The sequence below is a fragment of the Podarcis gaigeae genome (assembly GCF_964106915.1).
Source record: "Podarcis gaigeae genome assembly, chromosome: 10".
Lineage (NCBI taxonomy): Eukaryota > Metazoa > Chordata > Lepidosauria > Squamata > Lacertidae > Podarcis > Podarcis gaigeae.
Window position 1 is genome coordinate 23,129,759 of NC_139686.1, and position 12,113 is coordinate 23,141,871.

General features: G+C 43.3%; 1 protein-coding gene across 7 annotated transcripts in view; it reads right to left on the reverse strand.

Moving 5' to 3' along the window:
• HIPK2 (homeodomain interacting protein kinase 2) overlaps positions 1-12,113 on the reverse strand; it is a 166,983-nt gene that overhangs the window by 13,192 nt on the left and 141,678 nt on the right. For 4 of the 7 annotated variants that reach the window (XM_083699995.1, XM_083699998.1, XM_083700000.1 and 1 more), the window contains exons 12-14: positions 8,750-9,031; positions 1,769-2,016; positions 271-431 (exon numbers count right to left, since the gene is read on the reverse strand). In XM_083699995.1, coding sequence (XP_083556121.1) covers positions 271-431; positions 1,769-2,016; positions 8,750-9,031 — 691 coding nt within the window. Of the gene's footprint in view, positions 1-59; positions 432-1,768; positions 2,017-8,749; positions 9,032-12,113 lie in introns of all 7 variants that reach the window. The other 3 variants (XM_083699997.1, XM_083699994.1, XM_083699999.1) reach the window with 2 other exon arrangements.

Below are 12,113 nucleotides of genomic sequence, written 5' to 3' on the forward strand. Positions count from 1 at the left end.
GAGAGCAAGAAACATCTTCCTCCTGCTTTGTTGTTGTTTTTTTATGCCACTCTGGGAACACGTTCTTAGCTAAGGAACATGGTGAAAATGCTTCAATTTAATAAAGAATCCCTGCACTTGAAGCCAGATTAGTACAAAGAAATCTGCGAAAGCTGGTCTGAATGAAAATAGGCAGTCTCCTGTGGGTCGTGCCACTTCTTGGGCAGTCTTGGAAAGATTTTGCAGGAGCCTCCTGCCTGCCTGCCCTCTCTCCACTCTCCCTTTGCTTACCTGGCTGAGATTAAGAGGCTGCTGCTGCTGGAAGTGTGGTCCTGGCCGCTGCTGCCTATAGGCAATGGCTCCAGACGAGCTCCCTGAAGAGTGACCGCTGGTGGAGGTCACGATGCTGGAGGACTTCGACTTGTAGGAGGATGAGTGGTGACTGGTGGTGACTGCAGCAGGGGAAAGAGCGTGCATTTATGGTGTCATGCATGCCTAATAGTCATCAGAAGCCTTTAGCTTAAGGCCATTCAAGACCTGAAGAGCAACTCTCTCCCAAGGCCATGCGTGGTACCTGACACACTGAGCTGGTTCACACAACACACTAACCACGAGAGCATGCAAACTCCCGGAAAGGAGCCTGTAGCCCCTATGTTCCTCTCCAGGACTTTTTGCTGCTGCACGGTAGCAAGCTAAACCAAGGTTTGACTTACCACGCCGTGCCATCAGGAACTCATGGCTGAGACCTCTCCTCACTAAACATGAGCTGTAGCCAAGAACAAACGTTGGGTACAGCTTGTGGATTATACGGAGAGAACTTAAAACACTATGCATTGCTAAGCCAAACCACAGTTTAGCCTCTCGCATCTGCAAATAAGGAGAAGGGAGAAGCAAAGCGTTTGCGAGCTCCCTTCCGGGATGTCTGCGGTGGAGTCTGCTAGGCATGAAACAACTGATAGGGACTCACTCCCCCTCCACTCCCTCCACAAAGTCCCTTGGTCTGTGTAAAATGAATTATTTTTGTACCACGAAGATAGGAAACCTGTGGCCTCCCAGATGTTGTTGGACTCAAAGCCCAATCACCAATGACCATGGACCATGCCTGGGCTAATAAAAGTTGGAGTCAGTGCAAGACTGTTGGACATTGCTCTTGTTGGTTTTACAGACGGATTTAATGTACTGTTATTGTATCTTATTTTTACTTGTTTAGTATACCTCTGTGATATGTCTGAACGGAGAGTGATATATAAATTCTTTAAATTCTAAATAGTATTAGGAACATCAACAACATCTGAAGGACCGCAGGTTCCCTATCCCTGCTGTATGACATGAATGAAATGCAGCAAACCTGCTAATAATGGCCAAGCAGGGATTTGAAAGCATGGAAGACAGATCCTGAAGCAGAAGGGATTCTTCTCTAGGGTAATGGTTCACAACCGTTTTTCCCCCACTTGAAAACTGCTGAGGATCTTGGTGGAGCAATTAATGGTATTTCTGCCTGTTGCAACACTTCTAGTGTGCTGTGCTACATGCTGTATGATTTTAAATTGTATCATTCTTGCTTCTTTCATTGCAATGGAATTGAAATTGCAATGCAATAAAATATGACAGAAGGAATAAACGCAGCAATAAAAGGACACTTAAAAAGCAGTATGAATATTTAATCCAGTGGATTTACCATCTCCCGACTTCAACCGCAAATCCACAGACTCACTGTGGAACTGCTGAATGAAGTGGGAACTCCTATTCTAAGGCCTTTGCTTTACACTGAGAGATGTTGCCAACCTACCTGGTACCAAGTTATCACATTCAACTAACACCTCGCTGGCCTGCGTTTTCAGTGGCGGCACGATGATCGTCCGAGGATTGCCGTTGCAATGCGTTTCCGGCGCTCCCTTCGTGTCGTAGCTGTTTCCGTTGTTGTTCCCTCCTCGGTGCTGCACTGCATAGGGGCTGTTGTTGCCGGAGGAATCAGAGTAGGGGGAGTCATGCACAGTTACACAGCTGATGACATTTTTCCTTTGCTTAGACAGGGGGCTGCAAAACAAAACCAGGCCCTTCCCGCGTTAGGCTTCCGCTTGCGCCAGTGCATAAATGCAAACTCAGGCTGTCCTTTCAATGGCGGCACTTAGCATTTATTACATTCTCTTTATTTTGAAGACTTGTCTCTCTCTCTCTCACACACACACACACACACACACCAGCTTTTAACCTAAAGACTCTCAAAATGCAAATACATCTCAGAGCTGAGGTAATCAATGTGGTGCCCTCCAGATGCTGTTGGACTACAACTCCCATGATCCCACACTGACTGGGACTGATGGGAGTTGGAGGCCAACATCTGGAGGGCAGGACATTGGCTACCCCAAACTTAGACCAAATGTTGATTACAGGTAGGTGGCCGTGTTGGTCTGCTGTAGTCGAAACAAAATAAAAAAAATTCCTTCCAGAAGCACCTTAGAGACCAACTAAGTTTGTTATTGGTATGAGCTTTCGTGTGCATTTCAGTGTATCTGAAGAAGTGTGCATGCACACGAAAGCTCATACCAATAACAAACTTAGTTGGTCTCTAAGGTGCTTCTGGAACAAATGTTGATTGTTTAGTTGATTTAAATTGAGTGTGTCTGGATATGATGCATTATCCCCCATTTTCTGCTTCTACATTCACTGTCTTGCCCCTCTCCCTAGGTTAGTGTGAACTCAGAAAGGCTAAGCAGTTTTTCAAGCTAATCTGCCTGCAACGATGTGAAAGAAATTATGAGAAACTAGCATCAACCTTCCTTGTGTAGTGCTAGAAGTTTGTGACACAAAATGTATCGGCCTTTTTGGATTCACACTACTCTTTGTGCCAAATGACACTGAGAATTTCCCACAGAACACCTTCCACATTTCTACCTACTTTAGAGAGTAGGAAACTGCAGAAATTTGCTCAAACGGCTCATCTTCTGAAAGACACACACACACAAGCCCGACTACGGAAAACAGCAGCGATGTTTTGCCAATTGCATTACGTTGTTATAGCAACTGCAATTTTTGTAAAATGACGACAAGAAACAGATCGTGTATATAAAGAACTTGGCAATTAGGTATGTTGGCGGAAGCCATCTCACGGGGAGGCAAACACTGTAAAGAATCCAAATGGGGTTTTCCTGAAGCTTTTCAGTGCTAAATTTTCGTATTCCATCCATGCCTTTTGCTGCTGCTACTAAAAGGCTTAGTGTGATTATTTTTTTTAAAAAAAAGCTAGTTCAAGGGAAACAGCATTTTTGTCGAACTTTTTTTTAGTTGGTTGTTGCATTTATATTCTGCCTCTTTTTTTGCCAAGGCAGTTCACAATTAAAAATGTTAATGAGTAGCGCTAAATAACTTCAGGCTGACTTCAGGAGCTGATGGCAGCAATTCCGTAGCCTGGGCTTCCTGGCTTCTGCCTTCCCTCAGGGAACACAGGCCTTAAGTAGCCTCAGGGAAGGAGAGGGGGGTTTCTGCCTTCCCTCACGGCACCTAGGGCTTCCTTAATTAGCCCTAGGTAGCCCCAATAATTACCTCAGACCTTTGATGGTCCCTTCATGTGCTCCCCGGCCTGGGTTCCCTGGCACCTGTGTTTCCTCAGGACGCAGGGCTTGAGGAACCCCAAGGAAGGTGGGGTCACAGGGTAAATTGTAATTTTAAGTTGTTTAAAACTGTTTTTAACCATTGTGTTTTTATTGTTGTAACCTTTAGTGTTGGGACCTTAGGATGAAGGGTAGGGTAATAATAATAGTAACTGCAGTTCCCACATGGGTTGAGAGAATTGAGTACATTCAGGAATGTTAGAAGGATGTTGGAATGAAGTAATGTGGTATTAGCAGAAATGATACAAAAGATTAGGTAAAAATTGATTTTTTAACTGTTGAAAGATGAGAATGTAAAATTATACTATATTAGGATAAAAACCAAGCTGGAAAGGATTTGCTGGAATATTTAATTGAACTAGAATACAAAAAAGGGAGGTGTGAGGAGGTCAGGGAAATAAGTAAATGAAAGATAAGACATGGAAAGAGGGAAATGTTTTTAATTGCTTTTATTTTTCTGTATTTTATATTCTTTGTTTTTTCTTTTTTCTCATTTTTTCTTTCTCATTTTTGTAACTTTTTGAAACTTTAATAAATATTATTATTAAAAAAAAGAGAATTGAGTACAGAACCGCCACTCTCAGCGCTCCTGGGGTTCCACAGTAGAGGAACAGTAGTTAAAAATCAAAACATTGTCAACACCCTGGACACGTCCATCATCCCTAGCTACCAGAACCAGTGTTCAGAGATGATGGAAGTTGTTGTTCAAAAACAGCTCGAGACCCAAGTTGGGGAAAGCCTGTTCTAGAGGGAGCTGTTAGCTATTTGCAGCTGTCAGAAGTAACCCAAAGGCCCAAACCAACAGTCCACCCTGACAGAATAGATTTGCTTTCCCATGCCAGCCCCTTTCCTGAATTTGCAGAGATAAAACAACAGGACCTTTCTTGTGTTCCTTGTCTCTCATCCAACTTTGGGGAAGGAACCCTTGCAACCCTGCAAGGAACCTATTGAAGCTCTGTATATAAATGCCAAATTTATTCAAAGAGGTTTGGGCTCTGCGTTAGTGAGGCTGTAGTCTTGGGTGCTGTTGTTTTATAGGCTGTGTATATTGGTTAAAACTCTTAATTGAATTTTGTGGAATTCTAGATGGAATTCTATTTTTGCTTTAGTGTAATTTGATGCTTGTGTTCACTGCTTGGGGGGCGGGATCCTGGTTCGGGTTAATAAGCAGGGTAGAGATTTGTTATGTAAATAAACAAAAGTCAAGAATCGCCCTTCCACACATCTCCTGAAAGGGCAGGGAAGGCTCTATCCTTAACTGTGCTCACTCATCCATTCTAAGAGATAGTGAGAAAATTATCATTGAAGACCTTGCTATCCTTTTTATAAGACTGCTGTAATCCTCCACTTAACTTTTATATTTCGCTTTCTAAGTTAGGCTAAGCTTTCTCTTCTGAAGAAATAATATACAGTTTTCAAGCACAGCATACTGGTGAAAACCTCTGAACTGAAAGCCTAGTCACACATTAGGGATGTAGCGCTATGATAACATCACTTGAACAGCCAGCGCCTGTTGATTCCCGGGTCATTTATTTGGGCAAGAAATTGAACTATGCACTTGGCTATTTTTAAAAATTCATCTAATACAAATTCCACAGTATATATGATCATCAGTTTTACACACTTATCCATTGTCTCCACGAGGTGGCACTCTTTCATTACGTTACCCTCGAAGGCCCCTGGGTTTCTTATTGCATTCCTTGCTCTTGCTCATATCATGAGAATTGACAGCAAGTGTAAAACGCCTATTGATTTAAAAACTGTTACGCAAAATGCATGCATAAAAATAGCGGATCGAAATTCAACCTCTTCAGCACAATCCTATATGTTTAGTTTGGAGCAAGTTCCAATGTGTTCAATGGACCTATTCACAAGTAAGTGTACATATAAGCTGGCACACACTTAGCTGGGAATAAACTGTACTGGCTATAATGGGATTTACTTCAAATAAAGATGATTGGGTTGCACTGTTAACGAAGAAGTCTTAACCTTTTAAAAATGTTCCACGTATCTCATTCTTATGTCACAGTAAACCATGGTTTACCATGAACGTGCAGATAACTCTTGTTTTGCTCCTCCCTGAGTGCAAGTGGGAGCAACAAACCACCATCCCTCACTTACCATTTCATGCAAACTGGGGGTCATGGGTTAATTCACTTCAACAAAACCATGGCCCGAAGTCAAGGTTTGTTCTTGGCTTAACAACCATGGTTTGTCTGAGTGAAACAAACAATGACCTCCACTTCAGACATAACACTAAGCTAGGGATCACACTGGGGAGCAGCAAAGCAGGATCAATCTTCGCATTTACAGTAAAGCATTAAGTATGCTTTACCATAATTTGTGAACTGGGCTGTTTTCATTTACAGCTTGATTCTATGCCTGCTTGGATGGAAATGTGTCCCACTAAATTCAATGGGGCTTACTTCCTAATAAATAACACTTTAGGGTTGCCATCCAAGAAAACACTCTGCATTCAGAAAATCTTGGAATAGGACTAGATAATTGTTATTTCAATGTGAGAAATTCTTCCCATATTGCGTGGCATTTGTCTGCATCCTTATTTATAATAGATTGTTTTTGATATGGAACAAACGTAGCCATATGAGCACCATCATTATGAAACCCAAAATTAAGATTTTCCTGTCCCTGTAGCGATGTTTGGCATGCTTGACATTGTTGCAAGCCAGGGCCTAAAGGCCTGATCTGGATCCCATCTGGAGACTGAATTAATTTTCCAGGCACTCAAAGTATGCCTAGGATATTAATACAGTGACTTTGGGTTATTTCTGGAGCAAATTGGGGAGGGGGGTGGGGAGAGAAAGAACTAATCCCTAATTATCTCTGAATAGGTTTCACAGCCACCAAGCAGCACTGTGCATTGCCTCTATGCATACACAGCCTAACCTAAACTGTAGAGCCTTCAGAATGCTGACATAGCTAAATGTTTACTGAACATAAATAATTAGGGTTTCAGAGTGTTAGTTTTTCAGAATAATGAAACTTTCAGACTAATGGAACTTTCCATAACATGGCTGGCTGGTTGTTCATACATCATGATTCTGAGGCACCCCAAATGCATGAAACAGAGGACTATCTGTAACCAATTAGAGACACACACAAAAACCACAGCCTTATAAAATGCAATGCATCATTGCACTAATCCAGTGACTTGTGTGTGTTGTTATGAATATGAATTGGATGCATGAGAATTTCATCGAATCCAGGTCGGCCAATTGGTGTTAAAGAAGGATAGAACATTTTTTATGTATGCAACAACAGCAGCAAGAATACTTATTGCAAAGTATTGGAAGACTCAAGACCTACCCACTCTGGAAGAATGGCAGATGAAGGTAATAGACTATATGGGACTGGCAGAAATGACCGACAGAATCCGAGACCAGGGAAGAGAGACGGCGAAAGAAGATTGGAAGAAATTTAAGGACTATCTCAAGAAACATTGTAAAATTAATGAATGTTGAAACGATGTTGGTTTAGATACTAAGTGGTTACTAGCTGTAATGGGTATGAAAACGGAAAGAAAGGTAAAGATCTAAACAAGATTAAAGGAAAGGAAAGGATTTGCTGAACCTAGATTAGAAATTGGAATACAGAAAGGGAAGGTATTAGGAAGTCGGGGAAGTAAGGTTGTAGAAAATAAGGGAATGAATTTATGCTTGTTTTTTCGTATTGTTTATGTTCTCTATGTTGGTGTTTGTTGAGTTTGTTATGTTTTTATTGTTGATTTATTATATGTGTAACTTTAATAAAAAAATTTCAAAAAAAGAAGAAGAGAGAATTTCATCGAATCCAATTCCGCATTCGTTTGTTTATTAGTATTTCACATTTTATTTCATCCTTCCTCCATGAATCCCCCACCACGCTTACTCTCACAACAACCCTGTGAGGAAGGTTAGACTGAGAGACAGTCAGTTTTGAACTCAGGTCTTCTTGCTCCAAGTCCAAAATACATTAGCCACTACCCAACATTGACCGGAACACATAGAAAGAATAGATACTCAAGGTTGGCATGTTCCATTGAAATGAATGGGGAGGCAGTGTTGGATAGGGGAGCGCCTGTGTGCAGGGGAGTCCCAATGCCTGGAACAAGATCAAGACATTTAATCTCAACTCATTCTTTACAGACTTAATCTTGTCCACCAATTTCTACTGCATTTAGTGCCTTTTCCCATTTTGATATGAAAATGTGAATTTCTTCTCCCAGGAAGACCATCATGACAAGAGGGAAATTACCCTGGCCCCATCCAGCAGCCAGAGAAACTGCACCTCTTCCCACCTCACTGGGAAGTTATAAAGTCCTTGTAAACATGGGCATAGCCAAGGTGGGGCAGGGAAGGGCAGTTGGCCCCCTCAAAATCAATAAAAATCCATAGCTAACTGAGGTTCTGCCCCCTAACAAAAATCCTGACTAGGCCCATGCTTGTAAATGCCTGAGTTGGCTAAGAACTAGGTCTGACTTTCATTCTCCCCGTCTTCCCTCCTAATCCCTTTTCCTTTTGTGTCATGTCTTTTAGATGGTTAATCTGAGCATAGAGCCCATCTTATTGCTACTAACTGTAAGCAGATCTAGGAGCCTTTTTGGCTGAACAGTGGAGTGAAAAACCCCACACATTAAAGTAAAAAAAAAAATAGTTCTAGCATTTGACATGTTTCACTAGATGTATGGTTAACCTATGAAATGTGTTTTGTAAGGTATAGTAAAGAGCAGGAACATCATGGGCCTTTCACACCTAGCACACACCAGTAAATTTGTTCTGAGTCCAGCAGGAGCACTGTCTAACTATGAAAATTTCCACCTTTAAAACAATTTTAAGAGCTACAATTCTTAAAGAGTTCCCTGTGCAGAGTAACTGTTTGTTAAACCACTCTGCAAATTGTAGCTCTGGGGCTGCCTAAGAGCTCTCAGGACGCTCAAAGAACTACAGCTCCCAGAATTCTCTGGGAGAAGCCAGTTGAAAGCACTTTAAATGGCCATTTAAATTGATTCCAGTGTGTGATGTCAATGTAGCTATGGTCTGACGGACCAGAGTTCTAAACCTCTCGCTTCCTCTCTCTTGCACAGGCCCGCACATTCGGGTGCCCCCATGTGTGAGGACAATGTACCCACACTCCAGCAAACACGCCCTACGCCTCCTCACCTGGTGGGTGCGTGTTTCTGCTCCTCCTCCTCGTCCGTGTCACTGCTGATCGTGATAACGCTGACGGCGGGGCTGGGTGTGTCGGGGATGACAATCGTCTGCCGCTGCCGCTCCCGTGTGGTACTGGAAGCCCCATCACCCCACCCACAGGTGACAGAGGTGCTGCAGGCGGGGCTGTTGTGAACCATGGCGCAGCGAGGGGGGGTGTTCTCCTTTACTCGCTTAGACCGCTGTGGGGAGCTGATCGTCTGAGACGAGGACACCTCGAAGTTGGATATATTTCTGAAGAGAGACGAAGAGACATTTACATGCATACAGTTCTGCCGCTGCAACATCTTTTCTCCACTTCTAGGTTATGTACATTTCCTCACAGCACAGTTCCGTGCGTAAGAAACACAGAAATCTCTATATACAGAGTTAGGCCACTGGCTCACCCACCTCAGGTGAGGCAGTGGATGTGCTGGACTGTCATCTTGCCTGGATAATGGACTGGATGAGAGGCAGCAAACTGAAACTCAGTCCAGATAAGGCAGAGGCACTGTTCGTGGGTGGTTCCCTAAATCGGATGGATGGGAGGTCGCCTGCTCTTGATGGTGTTACACTCTCTCTGAAGGAGCGGGCAAGTAGCTTTGGACTTCTTCTGGATCCTTTGCTGTCACTTGAGGCTCAGGTGGCCTCAGTGGCATGAAGTCCCTTTCATCCACATCAGCTGGTGGCCCAGCTGTGCCTCTATCTGGACAGGGATAATCTAACTTTCTTCTGGGAACCTCTAGGTTACATTACTGCAATGCATTATATACATAGGGCTGCCTCTGAAGTTCGGAAGCTTCAGGTGGTGTAGAATTCAGCAGCCTGGTTGCTCACCAGGGCATGAGAGTTTGAGCATATTACGCCAACTCAAAGTGGTGGTTTTGACCAAAAAAATCCTAAAAGGGCTAAGGACTGCAATACCTCAAGGATCTCCTCTCTCGATATGAACCTACCGGCACCCCGAGATCATCCTCTGAGGCCCTTCTTCATGTGCCTCCTCCATGAGAGGTCTGGAAGATGGCAACAGGAGAACGGACCTCTTCTGCAGTGACTCCCCGCTTGTGGAATGCTCTCCCCAGGAAGTTTCAGCTGGCGCATTCCTTATACTTCTTTAGGTGCCAGGGGAAACATTTCTCTTAAACCAAGCATTTGGCTGATTAACATTCTACGGCTTTTTAAATGTGTTTGTGGGAGGGAAGTTACAGTGGTACCTCGGGTTACATACGCTTCAGGTTACAGACTCCACTAACCCAGAAATAGTACCTCGGGTTAAGAACTTTGCTTCAGGATGAGAACAGAGATCATGCGGCAGCGGCACAGCAGCAGCGGGAGGCCCCATTAGCTAAAGTGGTGCTTCAGGTTAAGAACAGTTTCAGGTTAAGAATGGACCTCCAGAACAAATTAAGCATGTAACCAGAGGTGCCACTGTATTGTTTTGTGTTTGTTTTATTATGTATTTTGTGTTCTCGTCTTGTATTTTTATGTTGCGAACCACCCTGTGATCTTCGGATGAAGGGGGGGTATATAAATTTAATAAATGATGATGATACTGGCAATTGCTCACAGTTGCATAGGCCAGAGATCCCAGGCATTACTGTTATTATTGTTGTTATTGGTCCCTCTAACAGCAAAACATTACAAGTGTTCAAAGCAAGTCAAGTTTTGGTTCCGGAGGAAACATTCTGCAGCCAGGCTTTGTTTGAATTTTCAGTTCGGTCTGAGAGTGAACAAAGGGAGTAGCTGGAATGTATCAAAGGGAGCGAATTATGGACATATCACACTGCACTGAGTCCTTTGCATAACAAATGACTGCACAGTAGCATTCATGGTGCTTGTTGAATACCAATGAGAAATATAGAGCATTCTTCTCTCAAAAGAAGCATATCACTCATTGGGTTACAATAATGCAAAGTGGAGGCCGCGGGAATCGCTCAGTCTGCAGGGGCCTGGTCTCCTCTCCCATTTCCCTGTGTAAACACTACAGATATGTAGGAAGGGGGGGTGTTTTGGTAGCCTGAAATGTGCTAGGAGAGCATGTTCCCCTTTTCATTAACTAACCAGGCCTTTGCAGCCTCTGCTCTCCATTTCACGTGGGCACAGAAGGCTGGAATGCACCCAAAGTAAACGAAGCAAGGGCAGCAGAGAAAGGAGAAGGATTTAAAGCAGCCGATTTGTACGGAGACAGGGACTGGCTGTAAATTCATGACAGGTCCTCTGGCCTTGGCCAGGGCAGAGAAGAAACGCACACTTCTGTGTTCTGCAAAGTGCAGATCCATTTCAACTCCTCTCTTTCCCATGCTATTAAGAGGGATTTTAGTGTTCATTAAAAGCAATGTTTTGACAGATACGTCGATTAAATTCCACCCACAAAAGAGGCACAGTGTAGTCATGCAAATGGTCCAAACATCTGCCATGACAATGTGCCTCAACACCCACTGGGGAGGAGTTTGATTCAGTCTTGGGAGTGGTTTTAATACGTGCCCAGACATTTCGCCCAGGCAGTTATATCTGCTGTGTCACAGGGCAGAACCTGGCTTGTGTTTTGCAGTGCAGAGAGCCAAACTAAGGGATCTGGCCAACTCTCTCATAATTTCTCCTTTTACGGATTTTGCATTTGTGGGAAATAACAACAGCCACCCTTCCAGTCTAAGGTATTACCCTTGCACCCAGCAGTCACTTGTTGCAAGCACAACCTAATGCATTAATTTAATGTTAAGTGTTTATAATCCACATTTCAACAAGGAGTTCCCAAAGCAATAAAATCATAAGCACTGTAAACAAGTACGTTAAAAGCACACAATCTATATAATAATCCAATAAATGCAACAGCAGAAATAAGATACAGGCTGCATTTGCACATAGCATTGATTATTAATAGTGGAGAATAATCACATCTCTGATGGTAACAAAACCTGAAGCAAGGTTCATTACTGGACCCCAGGGAACAGGCAGAGATATTTATTGATTGATTAAATATCCATTCCTACCCTTCCTCCCAAAGAAGCTATAGAACAAGGATGAGGAACCTGTGACTCTTCAGCTGTTGTTGGACAGCAACTCCCACCTTTTCCCTGGTCATTGGCCACGCTCGCTAGGAATGATGGGAATTACAGTTAGGCAACATCTGGAGGGCCAAAGGCTCCTCACACCTGGACTACAACCTCTATCATCCCTGGCCACTGGCTATGCTGGCTGGGAATACTAGAAGTTCCTCATCCCTGCTATAGACTGGGACAGAGGAAAAACTGACACCTTTCTCACTCATTCAGTCAAAAAACATAGGCCAACCATATAAAGATTCACATATACAATTCACTGGCAATCGTGATACAGT